Source organism: Lynx canadensis, chromosome A3 (assembly GCF_007474595.2).
Source record: "Lynx canadensis isolate LIC74 chromosome A3, mLynCan4.pri.v2, whole genome shotgun sequence".
NCBI lineage: Eukaryota > Metazoa > Chordata > Mammalia > Carnivora > Felidae > Lynx > Lynx canadensis.
Window position 1 is genome coordinate 16394348 of NC_044305.1, and position 18115 is coordinate 16412462.

General features: G+C 44.2%; 1 protein-coding gene and 1 non-coding gene across 2 annotated transcripts; one reads left to right on the forward strand and one right to left on the reverse strand.

Moving 5' to 3' along the window:
* The first annotated feature begins 5063 nt into the window (after positions 1–5063).
* On the forward strand, positions 5064–5567 carry GTSF1L (gametocyte specific factor 1 like). Its single transcript, XM_030308968.1, has one exon. The coding sequence runs from the start codon at positions 5064–5066 to the stop codon at positions 5565–5567; it is 504 nt and encodes a 167-aa protein (XP_030164828.1).
* Positions 5568–7437: 1870 nt separating this feature from the next.
* Positions 7438–7562, reverse strand: LOC115511364. The gene has a single exon (XR_003968025.1). It is a non-coding gene; the product is annotated as a small nucleolar RNA SNORA28 (small nucleolar RNA).
* Between the last annotated feature and the right edge of the window lie 10553 nt (positions 7563–18115).

Genomic DNA, 18115 nt, shown 5'->3' on the forward strand with positions numbered 1-18115 from the left:
CATAGACATCCCCCACTGCAGTGCCCCCTTCTCTAAAATGAACAGAGAAGCAACAGGAACTCAAGAATGGGCTCAGAGGTCCAAAGGGAGGGGCCTGAGTACTAGGACCTTTCATAAATAGTTGTCCCTCAAGGAATAAGAGTAGACCTTAAAACAAAATTCTCTGAAATACTTCCCATGGAAAACTGGCTGTTCAAGACACTATGAGGCGTTAAGAGAAACTGAGGCTCAGAAACACTGAGCTAAATGAAGGTACACAGTCTGTTTTACCTAGAACTTCCTGGATCATGTGGACAGACACGGCGATTCCCCAAGAAAGGGATATAATATTCCAGCTCCCTGTAGGACTCATGTTCCAGCTTCACATAATAAATACATACAAACAGAAAAGACATTTAATTCAAACATCTGTAAGGAAGTGACTAAAACTGATGACATTCAAGGCCACAAGGAAACCTCAGAGATACTAATGAGCAATCCTCTTTGGTCACATTATCTGACCACAATGCAATAAAAACAGAGATTAAAAACCAAAGGATAAATGAAAAAAATTAAATCACTTGGAAATTTGTTCCAAAATAACTCAAGTCAAGGAAGGGAACAAAACTGCAATTATAGGCCATTCAGAACATAATGACAATTGGATCTCTGCATAGCAAAACTCATGGAATGTAACTAAACACTGCCTGTAGCTCTAAATGTTTTTGTTATAAAATAAGGAAGACTGAAAGTAAATGAAGCATCCAACTCAAGAAGCTGGAAAATAAGCAACAAGATAAACTCAGGGAAAGAATTAAAAGTTAAGGTAAAAGTTAATGAACTAGAAAACATAAAAATCAGAACTGGTAAATCAAAGACTCTGCTCCTTGTAAAGAGCTGTAAGACACCTAGGCTTGTAAAATCCCAATAAAGAGAGAGGGCAGGGAGCATGAAAGAGAGAGAGTACAAATAAATAAATAAAAATTAGAAAAGTAAAGGAAATTTAACCAAAGATGCAGAGAAGAGTTTTCAAATTATAAGAGATAAACAATACACACAGTATCCTAGTTTATCTAGAATGTTCAGTGGGGAATGCCTGTATGTCAGTCTGCTCAGGCTGCATAACAAAATACCACTGATTGGGTAGCTTAAACTACAAAAGTTCATTTTCTCACAATTCTGGAGGCTGGAAGTTCAAGATCACAGTGCTGGCAGGATTGGTGTCTGGAGGGATCTCTCTTCCCGGCTTGCAGATGGCCACCTCACCATGTCCTCATATGGCCTCTCCTCTGTGCTCCTGTGGAGAGATATCTCTGCAGTCTCATTCTTTTCTTATAAGGACACCAGCTCTACTGGATGAGGGCCCCACCCTTATATCTCATTTAACTTTAATTACTTCCCTAAAGGCCCCTACAAATACCATCGCATTGAAGATAGGGCCTCCACACATGAATTGGGGGGGGCAGGGGGACACAATTCAGTCCCTAACAGCATACTTTTCTAGAAAAGTGAGAATTGCCAAGAGAAGCAGAAAACCATGGAACCAAGGTGAACATGGCCATAGAACTATTTCTCAAAAGTGTTAGGAGTCCGAGTGTTTAGTAGACAAGTTCTTTAAAACTTTCCAACAATGTTCCTAGGCTGTTTACCCAGAAAGCAGAAAAAGATAAACTGTGCTCCAACTCATCTACAAGTCTAGCACAGCCATGATACACAAACCTGACAGAGATAACCAAAAACTTCACCCAGCCTGGCATCTTAACAAGATCCCAGGCGATTCGTATGCATGTTACAGTTTGAGCAGCACTGTACCACGCAACAGGGAGGGTTTTCAAAATAAAGTCCTCAAGTCAAAGGGGCTAGCAGGAGCCCAGTGGGCTGAGACCAGGGCAGCCTTGAGCAAAGAGCAGCCGGCAGAGGACAGCATAGAGGAAATCCCAGGCCCGAATTCGAGTTCTCACGGGGGATATCTAGGCTGTCCACACCTGTCTGCTGGACACGCAGGGAGACACTGGGAGCCAGAAATGGAGTGGACAACACACCCCAGCGCCACATACACATGACATGATTTGGCATGTTTGGGATATCCTTACATACTGAAGGATGTTCCCAGAGCAGAGGGCACAGAGTTCACACTGACATGCTAAGGGGTATGAGGAGGCTTCTTGGCTCAGCTCAGTGTAAGAAACCCACAGCAAAACTCTCTAGGGAGTAGGGAGCTCCCTGTCACCATATGACCATCCTCCAGGGATGTTCCAGAAGGGATGCCAGCCCTGGGAGAGAAGCCAGTCTTGATGTAAGATGTCCTCCCAAGCTTGTGACTCTAATCCTCTAATGGCTCCATCCCTCCCCATAATGACAAGTGATGACTTGGCTGGCCAAGACACACAACTGTTCATTTTCAGAAAACATTATTCCTGCATGCTCCATGACCTTCTCTCTCCACGCCTGCATTACCATCTGTCGGTAGCACCTCTCAAGATGGTAAGTGCGGGAGGGTAATGAGCAGAATCTGACCTCACTTGCATTATTGGTCATGTAGGTGCAGACAGGCCCAGAAAGTGCCGCTCAGATAGGTGTGTCTGCAGCCCTCGCTCCCTTCAAGTTTCCATGGTGAGCAACCTGTCAGGTCCCAGGCTCAGAACAGATGCTGGGAGAAGGCTGCAGGCTTGCAGACCATTCAAGATGTCCATTAGAAGCATTATCAAGTCCAGTCTTCCCTCTCTCCATAATGGACTAAATGCTGGCCTGCCACACTAATGGGTACTTGGCCACAAAGAAGCCTGCAATAGCTAATGCCCCATTCCTTATTATGTGGATTTCAATGACGGGTGAAGTGCTTTCATTATCATCTCCATTTGCAGACTTACACATGCCTGAATTACTCAGTGTCTGGGTCAGCCCTGGTCATAAGCATGAAAAAGGCTACGGGACTAGGAACTGAAAAAGCATTGTAAGCATCGCCCACAAACTGTGCCAGGCTTTGGGGGAATGGAAGAGCAGATACCAAACCACATGTTAACTCCCAGCAGGGCCAGTGTCATACCTCCTCCAATACTGGGTTGCAGGCTTACAGAAAATGGGCACTCTATCCCATAAATGGAATGGAAGTTACAATTTACCAAGGACACCTTCTCAACAAAGTATACCAGGAGCTATCCCTAGGGGGATGGGGAGTAAAGGGGGTACAGTGAGCACAACTCCGTGAGCCCCTCATTCCTCACAGCAACACGTTGGTTGGAAGCACTAGAATGCCCAGCATTCTAGAGTAAGTTCCTGCCAGAATGCAAGCAGCCCCCAGTGAGCACTGACCAAGGTGTTTATCCCCCACTCTAAGTTAGGACTTTGGGTTTTCTCCCTTGGAGATGGAGGGAGTATGTTATGTGTGTGTGGAGAAAAGGGAAACAAATATTGGTGACAAGGAGACACAGGACGTTCTTAGGACTTTTTTTTTTAAGATTTTATTTTTAAGTAATCTCTACACGCAACATGGGGCTCGAGCCCACAACCCTGAGATCAAGAGTCACACACTCCACAGACTGAGCCAGCCAGGTACCTTTTAGGACTCTTGACAACGTTCCTATTCTCCTCCTTCTGGGTACACAATAAGACTGTACCTCTTTGACCAAGAGTGTAGTGTGGCCAGAAGGCTCACTCAGGACAATGAAATGTCGGCGGAAGTGACATGTATCATTTCAGTGGAAGTACGAGAATAAGGTAGAAGCAATATTTGAAGAGACAATGGCTGAACATTTCCCAAAACTAATGAAAGACACTAATCCACAGATTCCAGAGGTCTAAAAGTAAAAACAAAGAATAAATAAAAAAGAGACCCACATGTCAACATGATAGTGAAACTACAGAAAAACTAAAGAGAAAGAAAAGTTCTTTAAAAGAGACATGAAAAGAAACAGATTACCTTCACAAGAAGTTAGGTAGTGGTGGAATTCTGAATTCTCAACCCTAGTGGAAGCTGGAAGAAACTGAACTCCGCTTCAGTGAAGAAAGGAAAATAGCACAACTATACTCCACAAAGTTATTCTTCAAGAAGGAGGATAAGATAAAGACGATTTCAGACAAACAAAACCAAAAGAGTTCATCAGGAGAACACTCTAAAAGGTAAACCTCTAACGGAAACCAAGTGATCCCACGTGGCAGGTCTGAAATACAAGCAGCAGAGAGAAGTCAACATGAGGACAAGTGGCAACAAACCTGGACCCTGTGGAATGACAGTAGCAATGCTGTCTGGGCAACTTTTTAAAATTAGGCTTAAAATAATAACATAATAAGTCAAGAGGAAAGTGTATGTAGAGAAAGTCCTGTACTACTTGGAAAGAGGATGAGACTTTTATGAACTTTAAACCTTGGTAAGTTATTTACGAATGTTTCAATCTGTAAAGTAACTACTAATGATTAGAGAATGTGTAACTTACAAAACCCTGGGGGAAATGGAAAGAATTTTTTTTAAACTGTCTATCTAAAATTAGGGAGGAAGAGAGAAAAAAATCAACCAAAGAATAGGTCAGGAAGCACAATATAATAGATTTAAACTCAAATATATCAGGAATTACATTAAACATACAAGTTTAGAAACAGTTAAATGACAAAAGACACGTCACCAGCAATTGTGAATGGCAGCTTTCCCCAAAGCTACCCCACCTCTTGAAAGCGATGGACAAGTGGCCTTTCACTGATGACTCCAGCTGCCCATTGTGACCATTCACGACTGCTCCCTGACATCACACAGTGTACCTCTAGCAATCAAGCGGAGCTGGCATGTACCCTCTTCACCTTCCTGTGGGGCTGCTGTGGTGTTCTGGCTCTCGCATGTGCTTTATACGGTTCTTCTGTGTAACTCTGCTCTCTGTACAGCTGCCCCCAACAGTTCCTTGTCCCTTTCCTAACCCACCACTTGTGGTTGCAGAGCACTGGAAACATGAGTTGTTAAGACCTTGGCCAACAGAGTTCTAAGGGCCAACTCTGGGCAGAGGACAGCTCCATCCTCCTTACCAAGGGCTCTTCCAACAGGGACGTTTCATTTTGAATCTGGGAAGTGAGCTACTCTGCCTCAAGAACAGTTTCTCATGGAGCCAGAAGCCTTAGAAATTTGCCCTTACAACCCGCACCACCGAGTCCCACTCAGCAGATTTCAGTACCACCTGGCATCCTGCAGGAGAAAGAACCCCAAGAAAGCCAAAAAGATGGCCAGCTGCAAATACAACGCCTGCCACGTGGTCCCCATCAATAAGCTGGAGGAGCACGAGGCTGCCTGTGTCAGCAGAAGCACAATGGAGGAAGAGGACAGCCTGTGCCCCCTGAAAGTTAGCCTTCCAAGTTCAGAGCAGAGTGGAAATCTCCCTCCAGAGCGCCCCTGGCTCCCCAGTTCTGACGTCTGGAATGTCGACAGCACTAACTGCCATCCCGTGTTTGTCCTTAAAACTTTTGTTCCCCAGAAGCTTGTTTGCGAAAGTGACATAAGAGAGTCAGAGAGAGAGAGAGGCCCATTCCCCAAGACTGACCACCCCCCAGAAGACTCTCAGACCAGGAGGATAAACCACCAGCAGCAGAAAGGAGCGCTTGCCTCTTAAATGCCAGAAAGGAGATGCAACTCACCAGAATAAAAGTGCGAAGTGAGCCACCTGGGACACCTCGTTTTTCATGAAGCAGTTGGTAAAGATCTAAAGGCTGGCAGGACATTCTGCTGGCAAAGATGGGGCAAACAGGCACTTTCGTAACATTGGTGAGAAGGTAAACTGATAAATCTCTGCAGAGGGCAATTTGACAGAAGCTGTAAAAATGACCAGTGTGCTCTGCTTCGATGGAGCAATTCTACTTCTAGGAATGCATCCTGTAAATATATTCACACTTGCAGAAGAAGAAGTGAGTGCAAGGTTACCCACTGCCATGTTATTTGTAGCAGTAAAGGTCAGTCAGAAATGATCCAAATACTTCTTGCGAGAGGGTTTGATTAAATGAATTACGGTGCAGCCATATACAGAAATAGTATGCTGCCATGAGAAAGGATGAGGCAGCGCTTTCAATACTGGCTTAGAAAGGCTAAAACGTAGTGTTTAACTCAGACACCAGCAAGCATTTTCTCTAAAAGGCCAGAGAGCAAACAAAAAAGGCCAGAGGCTTTATAAACCACATGTTCTCTGTCACAGCTATTCAGCTCTGCCTTAGTGGCATGGAAGCAGCCACAAACAATATGTAAACAAATAAATATAGGTTCCAACAAAGCTATTTATAGAAACTCGTAACAGGTTAGATTTGGCCTGTGGGACATAGTTTGCCAACTCCTGGTTTAACTGATAAAAGCCAAGTCCAGAACATTCTGTATATTATGCTACCATTTTTGCCCAGTTGTAAGAAAGAACATATGCATGTATGGGCTTATATTTGCATAACATTTCTCTCAAGGATACACTAGAACAGCGGTCCACCTACAAAGCATACAATGTCTAACTGATCCCTCACAGAAAAAGCTTGTTAGTCTCTTCCCTAGAAACTTACCAGCTCTCGGGGCAGCTGGGGGCTCATTTGGTTAAGTGTCTGACTCCTGATCTCTGCTCAGGTCATGATCTCACTGTCTGTGAGATCAAGCCCCATGTGAGGCCCTGTGCTCATAGCACAGAGCCTGCTTGGTGTTCTCTTTCTCCTCTCTCCTCCCTGACTCGCACTCTCTGTCTCTCAAAATAAATAAATACACTTAAAAAAATCTTTAAAAAAAAAAGAAAGAAAATGATCAGCTCTCTCCAGGGAAGGCAACTGGGTGATGGAAAGTCAGGGGAGAGAGACTTTAGTCTACAGACACTTTAGTACCTTTTATTTTTTTTTCTACATAGAAAAAGAAAAGGAAGTAAAAGTTTAATTCTGTGGTTTATATTACACCTCATTGTGTCTCATGAACATTTAAAACCCTGTCCCCTTTTGCTTTGGAACCCTCCCCTCAGAAAACCATACACTAACCCAATGCTACCTCCAATTCTAAGAGGATTCACAGATCGAATTCATCTACTGTTATTTCATATGTAAGAAATTCATGCTAAGAATGGAATGTCCCAGGGGCGCCTGGGTGGCCTAGTTGATTAAGTGTCAGACTTCAGCTCAGGTCATCATCTCATAGTTCATGAGCTCAAGCCCTACATCAGGCTCTCTACTGTCAGCACAGAGCCTGCTTAGGATCCTCTGTCCCTCTGTACTCACCCCCTCTGCCCCTGCCCCACTTGTACTCTCTATCCCTCTCAAAATAAATAAGTAACTTAAAAAAAAAAAAAAAAAAAAAAAAGGAATGTCCCCAAACAGTAGAGGTATTAACTGTTAGGGAAGATTGAAATGAAGTGGGATGCCTCAGAAGACCATGTAGTTTGTGAAGGTGGGTACTCCCGACCCTCTTTTTCCCCCCTCATGAGTCTGTACAAGGGCATATCTCAAGTGCACTTTAGCGACAGCTGCAACACTGTTTAAGTATATGCAACAGCTGATCTCATGGGGAGAAAACACCTGAATAGGTTAAACCTTCTTGCTATAGCAAGTTCATATTGTGTTAGACAATTTCAATCATCTGCCATGGAGCACTGCCTGCAACCAACCTTTCAGTACCTTTTACATGTGAATACATGTGAATGTACTATCTGGTAAAAATTAAAATACACATTTTTTAAAACAGTGAAAGACTTAAGTCTTTTGAAAGTTTTTCAGGAGGAAATCTTAACTGCTAAGTTATTTCTAAGTAATCATAACTTTGCCAACCCTGGGCCTCTCAATTCTTTCTACAAAGTGGGAAATAAAGATTTCTTCTTGCAAAAAGAAGAAGAAGAAGAAGGGGAAGGGGAAGGAGAAGAAAAAGAAGAAGAAGAAGAAGAAGAAGAAGAAGAAGAAGGAGAAGGAGGGAGGAGGATGAGGAGGAGGAGGAGGAGGAGAAGAAGAAGGGGAAGGGGAAGGAGAAGAAGAAGAAGAAGAAGAAGAAGAAGAAGAAGAAGAAGAAGAAGAAGAAGAAGAAGAAGAAGAAGAAAGAGGAAGTTGTTCTAGTTGTTGCCCCTAGAAAGTCTGTAAAGTGCATGAATTAGAGAATGGACATACAGAAAGCAGATGAAATAAGAAGGTCATGTGTAGGGCATATATCTGTAAACTACTGGCCACCAGGACCAAGAAAAAGAAAAAAGTAATTTGGTTTGGGTGTGAATGAAACAATTGGTCATGAATTAAATCATTCTTGATGCGCGTGATAGATAAATTTTACTATTCTCTCCATTTGATATAATTTGAAGTCTTCCATACTAAAAATATTTTTAAATACACATACATATTACTAAAATGCAATGTGGATCCCAGATGGATCCTGGAAAAAGGAAAAAGACGAGTGGAAAAAACTGGTAAAATCCAAATAAAGTCTGTAGTTACTAGAATTGTACTAATGTGAATTTCTTAGTTTTGCTAAATGTACCACATGCTCTCGTTAAGATGTTAACACTAGGGAAAGCTGGTGAAGAATATATGGGAATTCTTTGTACTGTCTTTGCAAATTTTCTGTAAATCTAAAATGATTTCAAAACAAAAAACGTAAATACACTGAGCAAAGAGCAACACAATAGCCAGGACTGAAGCCCAGCCACACTTCTTACTAATGTTAGGCCTCAGGGATACCCTACCCTTTCTGGGATTCTGTTTCCTCATCCGCAAGGTAGGGATGACAAACTCCTGGGACTGTGGGGAAGATTAAGGGATGACATGCAGGATTATCAGGACAGTGTCTAGCACGTAGAAAGCTCCTGACTAATGCTACCTACTAGTAGCAGAAATGGTGGTATTATTCAGCAAAAAGAATATGTAATGGGCTAAGAGAAACAAGATGAGTAAGTAAACTTATAAAATACGTACACAAAGTTAATCAACTGAGAAAATCATCAATTTTGCATTTAAACTGATAAAAACAAAACTTCTCAATGAAAATAGGTCAGGAAAGTGGCACCTGGTTGGCTCAGTCAGTTAAGCATCAGACTTTAGCTCAGGTTATGATCTCACGGTTTGTGGGTTCAAGCCCTGAATCGGGCTCTGTGCTCGGAGCCTGGAGCCTGCTTCAGATTCTGTGTGTGTGTCCCTCTCTCTACCCCTCGTCTGCTCCATTCTGTCTCTCTCTCTCTCAAAAATAAATAAACATTAAAACTTTTTTATAAAAAGAAGAAAAAAAATAGGCCAGAAAAGGACATTGTTCAGGACAGAAGCAATAACAGATATGCATATTAAAATTTTTTAATAGCCTCTAAAATAAGAGAAATTTTTTTTATATGATTCAAACCACGCAAGAGAAGAAAACAGACCAGGATATTACAGAAAACTTTATAAATTTGGGGTGCTTGGGTGGCTCAGTCAGTAAAGCATCCAACTATGGCATAGGTCCTGATCTCATGGTTTGAGAGTTTGAGCCCCGCATCAGGTTCTGCACTGACAGCACTGAGCCTGCTTCGGATCCTCTGTCTCACATTTTCTCTGCTCCTCCTCTGCTCTCATGTGTACTCTATTTCAAAAAAACCTTTAAAAAAAACTTACAAATCCAACAGAGAAAAGAAAGGGGAGGAGGTGTCTGGGTGACTCAGTCAGTTGAGCATCTGAGTCTTGATTTTGGCTCAGGTCATGATGTCACAGTTCGTGATTTCGAGCCCCGCACTGGGCTCTGCACTGACAGTGCCGAATCTACTTGAGATTCTGTCTCCCTCTCTCTCTGCCCCTCCCCTGCTTACTTCTATCTCTCTCTCAAAATAAATAAAAATAAACTTAAAATAGAAAAAAAGAAAAGGGGGAAACAATAGTGAAAACACAAAATATAATGGTAGAAATCAACCCAGATGTCAATAATCATATAAATGAAAATAGACTTAGCCCGCCTATTTAAAAACATTCCAATTACTTCTCTAAATCAAATACATATCTATTCTGAGCAGTACTAACCAATACCTTTAAGCCAAAGATAGAGGCAAATACGTGAAATGTATGCTGCTACCACCACCCCCCATGCATATAACAGACATAACTAACCAATCAGAGCACATTTTCCTGAGCCTGGACAATACCTTCAGAATCTTTCTCAACACAACACTCCAGGCTGCCATTACACAGAGGACAGAAGTCAGCTCTATCTTAACAGAGCTCCCTGCAGGCAATTCCCCAGCTGGCCAGTGACCCTCATGGCCTGACTTGAAGTGTTTCAGGAAAGTAAGGAATACAAGGGCTTAAGAAAAACTCCTGCCTGGACATCAGGGAAGAAAGACCAGGCAAGAAAGGTATGACTGTTCTAAATTCCTGGGCTGGATCTCAGCCAGCTAGCTGTTCCCTCCCCTCAGTCTTCATTCCTTGCCTCTACTGGGCCAGTCTCCAAAGAACACTGGCTGCAAAGCACACTTTTACTGAGACCATCATAAAAGCATTTGTTAGCAGTAATAGTGACCATAGCAAGCTAGTGCTGGGCTGGACCTGTGGCTGAATCAGAGAGGAGAGCCCATGGCTGGGGAAAAGCACTCACGAGCCCTGGGCAGTAGACAAGCTTCCAGGTTCGTGTAGAGGATTCCTGGCAAATGGGGAGCCTAGCAGCAGAGCTGTGTCCTAGGGCAGAGGGGGCTCTGGCATGGCAGAGGGAGGAGGAAAGAAAGGGGAGCTACATTGGAGCCAGGCGCCTTGTAGATACTGTTTTATTAAGGCCTGGCCACAACACAGAGGGGCAACTATTTCTATTTCCAATATACAGACGTGAGAAAGGAGTCTCAGAGAAGCTAAATAACCTGCACTGGTTCACAAAGCTTGTAAGTGGCCTGATGAATTTAAACCCATCCCCAGCAATTCCACTCCTAGAAAGGCATAAACCAGAAATGTGTACATGAGCTCACCAAAAGGTTAGGACAAGCTGTTCATAACAGTTCTATTTATAATAGCCAATCCAGAGACTTTCCCCATGCCTTTCACAAGAATGAGCAAACTGTGCAGAAGCCATATAATGGAACACTATATAGTCATGAGAGTAAACAAATTTAACTACCCACATCAACATGGGTAAATATTTTGTAATAGGAAATTTGGTTTATACAATGTTTAACAAAAAAAAAAAAAAAAAAAAGGCAAGCGGCACCTGGATGGTTCAGTCAGTTGAATGGCAGCTCTTCATTTCAGCAGAAGTTGAGGTCATGCCCCACATTGAGCTCCATGCTGAGATTGGAGCCTGCTTTAGATTCTCTCTCTCCCTCTGTCCCTCTCCCCCGCTCATATCTCTCTCTCTCAAATAAAAAAATAATAATAATAATAATAAAAGTAAAGTAAAAATAAAAGCTTCAAGAGACAAAACAGGGTCAACTGGCTGGCTCAGTCTGTACAGCATTTGACTCTTGATCTTGGGGTTGTACGTTTGAGCCCCATATTGGGGGTAGAGATTACTTAAAAATAAAATATTTAAAAATAAATAAATAAAAATAAAATATTAAAAAGGCAAAACAGAGAGCACTTAGCTGGCTCAGCAGGTTAAGCACCCAACTTCAGCTCAGGTCATGATCTCACCATCTGTGAGTTTGAGCCCCGCCCCGTGTCAGGCTCTGTGCCAACAGTTCAGAGCCTGAAGCCTGCTTCACATTCTGTGTCTCCCCCTCTCTCTGCCCCTTCCCCACTCACACTCCGTCTCTCTCTCTCAAAAATAAAAACAGGGGCGTCTGGGTGGCTCGGTCAGTTAAGTGTCTGACTTCGGCTCAGGTCATGATCTCATGGTTTGTGAGTTCGAGCCCCATGTCGGGCTCTGTGCTGACAGCTCAGAGCCTGGAGCCTGCTTCAGATTCTGTGTCTCCCCATCTCTCAGCCCCTCCCCTGCTCATGCTCTGTCTCCCTCCGTCTCTCAATAATAAATAAGTGTTAAAAAATAAAAAATAAAATAAAAACATTAAAAAAAATTTTTAAGATAAAACAAGGGCACCTGGCTGGCTCAGTCAGTTTAGCAGTCCATTAGCACAGAGCTGATTTCGGATCCTCTGTCCCCCTCTCTCTGTGCTTCTCCCCCACTTAGGCACACTTGCTCTCTCAAAAATATAAAAATAAAACATTTTTTAAAAAGGCAAAATAATCTATGGTGCTTAAGGTCAGGGTGATGGTTACCCTTGGCAGGATGGAAAGGGGAGTTTCTGGGGTGCTGGTCATGTTCTATCTCTCGATGTGGGTGCTGGTTACATGACTGTGTTTACTTTGTGAAGATTCATCCAGCTGTAGACTTGGGATTTGTGTACTTGTCTGTCTGTTGAACTTTTATGGAAAGTCTTTAAAAACTGAACCCATACCTAATGCTCTCCTGCACCACACTGCTTCTCTGGCTGATAACTATGAAACAAGTGATGACACAGAACAGGGCACACTAAAGTGCGAGCCTGCAAGTGAAGAGTGGCTCAAGTCATGCCCCAGCCCCTAGCTGGTAACTTCCCCTTGGAGCACTCCACTGAAGCATGGATATGAACTCCTCCTCTGCACGGTTTCTTAAGCATGAGAAAGGAATGAGAAAGCATTTTGTAGTAGCATCGCTAAGAGCCCGTATTTTCTAAGCCCCAGATGTGTGCCAGTGTTCTCTCCAGCCCCTTCAACAATGTGAAAGGTTAAGGATTCTCCCCATTTTATCACGAGGACGCCAAGGCTCAGAGCAGGAAAGAAACATAGCCAGTAACAGCCAGGCTGGGATTCACATCTAGGTCTGTCTGATCCGAAGTCAGAAGAGCCCTGGAAAGCTTGCCCCGTGTCCTAGGGAATAATCAAGACACAGGCACAGTCACATGGCTCTGGCTTCTAGAACCCTTCATCCCACTCATTTCCAGTCCAGTTCTGGGAACTCCAGGTCTCCTAAGTTCCTCCTCCACCCAGCTGCGCCCCGGGTGCACTATTTTCTAGGGCTTTCTAGTGAACACAAGTCTACCTTGTGTATCAGCTAGTTGTCATATAATGATTCTGAGTAACAAACCACCCCAACATTCAGCTGCTTGAAACAACATTCTTACCATGCATCATTTGGAGGTTGACTAATCTAGGTTTACAAAAAGCAGACAAAAAACCAGGATATTGGACATGTAAACAATAGGATTAGCATGTGTCAAAAATGGGACACTGCCCTCAATGCCTGAAGACTATACATTCTTTTCAGACTCGTGAGGAACACTTACAAAATTGATTGTATGCTTGATCATAAAGTTTCAACAAATTTCAAAGACTTGAAACCACAGAGACTATGTTCTCTGACCACAGGACAATTAAGATAGAAATCAACACTAAAAAAATGACAAAGCTTCCCCTACCCCTCTGGTCCCAGCTTCCCAAGGCCTTTCTCACTGCCACATCACTTCATGGCAGAATGAGACATTTACTGAGCACCTACTGGATACCAGGCCAGGCTGCTCACTGGGCAGGGGGCAGGGACTCTTTCCCAGAGAGGGGACAAACATATTCTCAATTGTGCCTTTCTGAAGATGCACTTGCGACTCAGGCTTTACACCAGTCCTTGTCAGACTGTTCCATTTGGTGCATACTTTAACCTAGATACCTATAGGGCAGCCTTAATTAACATACACGTAAAACACCTTCATCCTGACCAGCTGAGACCACTGGTCTACATCAGTGAAAAGTTTCATTCTTAGCTCAGATTGAAACTCAGCTTTAATTACTTTATTAACTTATTATTAAGTAGGCTCCACACCCAGCATGGAGCCCATTGCAAGGCTTGAACTCACAACCATGAAATGAAGATCTGAGCTGGGATGAAGAGTCAGATGCTTAACCATCTAAGCCACCCAGGTGCCCCAATCAGCTTTAATCACTTTAAAACACATATGGCCTAAGGTGGAAACATAAACTCCATCTTTAGGGGAGGCTGAATCACTGTCATTTCTAAATCAGAGACTTGGTGACCTATGGAAACAGGACAGATTGATTCATGCTAGGGCCTGCTGAGAAAATGGCTAATTCTGGCAGTCAGGCTCTCAAGCTCATCCTGGCCTATCAAATACCTTTCCTGGGTCTCCAATTTCCCCACAAACCAGCTCCCAATGCACCTTAGTTATTCCTATTTGATATTACTAAGGGGAGGATTTTTTCTCTAAAGAATCCTTTTCTTCACAATTGGTGTCCAACAATGGAGCTGGCTGATAAGTAATAAAGCCACCTCTCCCAATCAGTGGAGGTGTTCAAGCAAAGGTCAGACAACTGCTTGATGAGGATGCTTTAGAGAAGGCCTGAAAAACAGAAAAATGCTTCAAGGACTTTTCCAAGACCTAAAAAAACTTCTTTGGCCCACTTTACCTGCTGCTGCAAAAACACTAATGGCCACCAGGTGGTGACAGAGTCACACCATCATTGCAAAAGCTCTAAGAGCCCAGCACACAGCTTTTCCTGGAAGTACCAAAAACCTAAGTGAAACAAAATATAAACAACTAAAATTAAAAATAGGATTACCAAGGCACCTGGGCAGCTCAGTTGATTAAGCGTCCAACTTCAGCTCAGGTCATGATCTCATGCTTAGCAAGTTCAAGCCCCACAACGGGCTCTGTACTGACAGTTCAGAGCCCTAGAGCCTGCATCAGATTCTGTCTTCCTCTCTCTGCCTCTCCCCTGCTTGCACTTTGTCTCTCAAAAATAAATAAACATTAAAAAAAAAAAAATTAGGGGAGCCTGGGTGGCTCAGTCAGTTAAGTGTCTGACTTCAGCTCAGGTCATGATCTTGCGGTTCATGAGTTTGAACCCCACATCGGGTTCTGTGCTCACAACTCAGAGCCTGGAGTCTGCTTTGGATCCTATGTCTTCCTCTCTCTCTGCCCCTCCCCTGCTCGTGCTCCCTCTCTCTCTCTCTCTCTCTCTCAAAAATAAATAAACACTAAAAAAATTGTAATTAAAAAAAAAAAGAATTACCATATGATCCATCAATCCCACTTCTGGGTATACAGCCAAAAGGACTGAAAACAGGATCTCGAGATATCTGCACACCCATGTTGACAGCCTTATTCACAACTGACAAGAGGTGGAAGCAACCTTGTGTCCATTCACAGAAAGATGAATGGGTAAGTAAAATGTGGTCTATACATGCAGCAGAATATTATTCAGCCTTAAAAAGGAAAATTCTGGGGTGCCTGTGTGGCTCAGTTGGCTAGGCATCCAACTTCGGCTCAGGTCATGATTTTGAGTCCGGTTCGTAAGTCCAAGCACTGGTGGTGCGGAGCCTGCCTAGGATTCTCTCTCTCCCTCTCTCTCCCTGCCCCTTCCCCAAGTGTGCTCTCTCTCTCAAAAAATAATAAACTTAAAAAGAATTTTTTAAAAAGAAAGGAAATTCTGATACAAACTACAACAGGGATGAACCTTGATATTATGTGAAGTTAAATCAGCTATCACAAAACAATATGATTCTACTTTATACAAGATACTTAAGAGTAGTCAAATTCATAGAAATGGAAGGTAGAATGGTGGTTTCCAGAGACTGGGGGAGGGGGAAATGAGGAGTTAATGGGTCCAGTTTCAACTTCAGAAGCTGAAAAAATTCTAGATATCTGTTGCATGACAATGTGCATATAGTTAACATGGTTGAACTGTATACTTAGGAAAGGTTAAGATGGTAAACTTTGTTATGTTTTAAACCACAATAAAAAGGGAACAAAACTGAGTCTGGCACGTAGAAGGGATCTGTGATTATCAGTCATGAGCAGAGACTGTGTATCAGGCCTTCAGAGTCATTTTAATCTCTGGGCACTCCAGCACAGGTGACGATGGAGGACATGGTCCAGCCTGGGACAGGGAAGCCTGCATCTGGGAAAAGGTGGGGTATGACTCTGGGAAGGACCTCTGGTGGCTGGAATGGAAGAAGTGGGGGACTCTCAAGATACACATACAACTCTCAGACACAGACACTTTTTGGTCAGGCCCTATGGTCACATAGCAGAAAGTCAGATCTTTTGTTGGTCTTGGCAAGAGGACAACCCCATCTCAAGTAGTCCAACATGAGATCCTTAGCTCATGAATGCCCAACAATGGCCACAGCATCACTGATCCCTCCTGGTTTTCATATTCATTCAACAAATATTTGTTGAGCACCTCCTATGTGCCAGTCACTAATCAGTGCTGGGGATAAAGCCGTGAACATGGCTGGTATCATCCCTGCTCCCTTGGATATTACATGCAAATGGGAGAGTCAATAATGTACAATAAGCCAGTACAATACAGGTGTAACTGCAACTAGACAGGCCCTTCCCAAGAGGATGTCCCACTGCCTGAGAATCAGGGGCAGGTGGAAGGGGTCCAGGGAGCTATCACCCTGGAAACCACATGGCCAGGGCTGGCCTGAATCTGCCAAGACTGAGTTCTTAGAGTGAGTGAAACTCTAGGAGATGTTGTAGAGACCCAGAAGAAGACAAGACAGCAATGGCCCCAGATATCTCACTGATTTTGATCAACTGAATGATTAGTACCATTGATCCCTACTACCCAAAGTGCAGTCCCCAACTCAGCATCACCTGGAAACTCATTAGAAACCCAAGCCCTGCCTGAAAAGCCTCCTGGACCAAAGTCTGCCTTTTAACAGGATCCTACTGTGATTCAGATGCATGGCAGAATCTGGGAAGCATTTCATTATACCGTTAGTGGTGGTCACCTCTGAGGAAAATGAGGGTGTATCGATGAGAGGGAACTTCTGCATTCTAGTTTATACACTAATATGTCACTTGAATTTCATGTGAGGCTTTTAAAAATAAAAAATAGGCAAAAATGTATTAAAACATCTTAGAAGACAATTCCCTTTATTAAAGGGGAGATATAAAATGCAAATAAATGTTGCACGACATATCTCAAACATCATACAGACGCCCTGTAGCTAAACGTCAGTCCCCGCGGCGTCGCGCAATGTCCACCTGCCCGTCTCCTCCCAGGGGGCGCCTAGCCTGCTCCCGAACCCCAGCAGCAACCTCGAGCTGAGAACACCATTTTCGCATTCGGAGTTCTTCGTGACTGCCATACGGGCTGCTCACTGCCACGCCTTGCTCTTCCACCCTGGTGCTGGTCCAGCCGGGGCTTGAACTCTCGGCTGTGGCCTCCCGCTCCGTGACGGCCAGGACACCTGACCAACGTCTGCTGACTGTGCAACAGCGCCCGTATCAACACACCACCCCCAAATTTAGTGGCACTTAAAACAATACCGATTTCCTATTTCTCAAGAGTCCGTGGTCAGCCGAGCAGTTCCGGACTGGGCCAGATCAGGTGAAGCTGGATGGCTTAGGATGTGCTCGCTCACGCGCCTGGAGTCACCTGGTCATTCCCGCCTCTCTCAGCAGGCTTTCCCACAATCCCTCACGCGGCAATCAGGGGCTTCCCATTGGGCTTCGTAAGTCACGTGACCCGTGCAGGGGCGTGGCTGCCAGAAGCAGTAATTTTTAGAGGGCAGTTGCCAGAATCCTCTCCCACAGCCTCTGTTCCTCTGACCCCGTCTCCTTCAACTCCAGGCCATGTGAGCCAGCAGATACTGAGCCACCATCTGGATCTTGTCAGGACACTCAGCCTCTGCCATCCTAATTGAATCCCGCCTTTCCCTCCCACCTGTCTTCTGCCCTACTCCCTCCCTGAAGTCAGGTACCTGGCACCTCAGCACCTCATCATCACTCCCTCTTTCTTGCTTGTCGCACTGGCCTAGGAAACACTGGGCCCTGAATCAACCCGGTTGACCAAGTTCCCCAGGCCAGCCAGGGGCTGCAGACCCCACTGGAGCAATGTGTGCTCCCACACTTCCAATCAAACCGCAAGGCGCCCTCAGCACCGACCCTGGTAAACCAGTCCCCGCGGCCCACGTGGTGACCCCACGGTGGCCAGGGGCTACATCTGGCCTCCTCACCCAAGCCTCCCTTTCCTCCTAGCAAGCAGCCTGGCCCCCATGCCATTCATGTTTCCCCTGCTTTCTTTCTTCAAAGCCCTTTGGCTTGTGTACAGATGTTGGCTTATGCCCTCTCTAGAATCTAAGCCCTGTGAGAATAAGGTTGTTTGGAAGCGTCTTGGCGTTTATTCTTGTATCCTCAGCACCAGGCACACGGGGGACCCTCGATGCCTGTTCACTTACTGCATGAAGCAGAGAACAGCTCCAGTGCAGAGTTCGCCAGAGGTG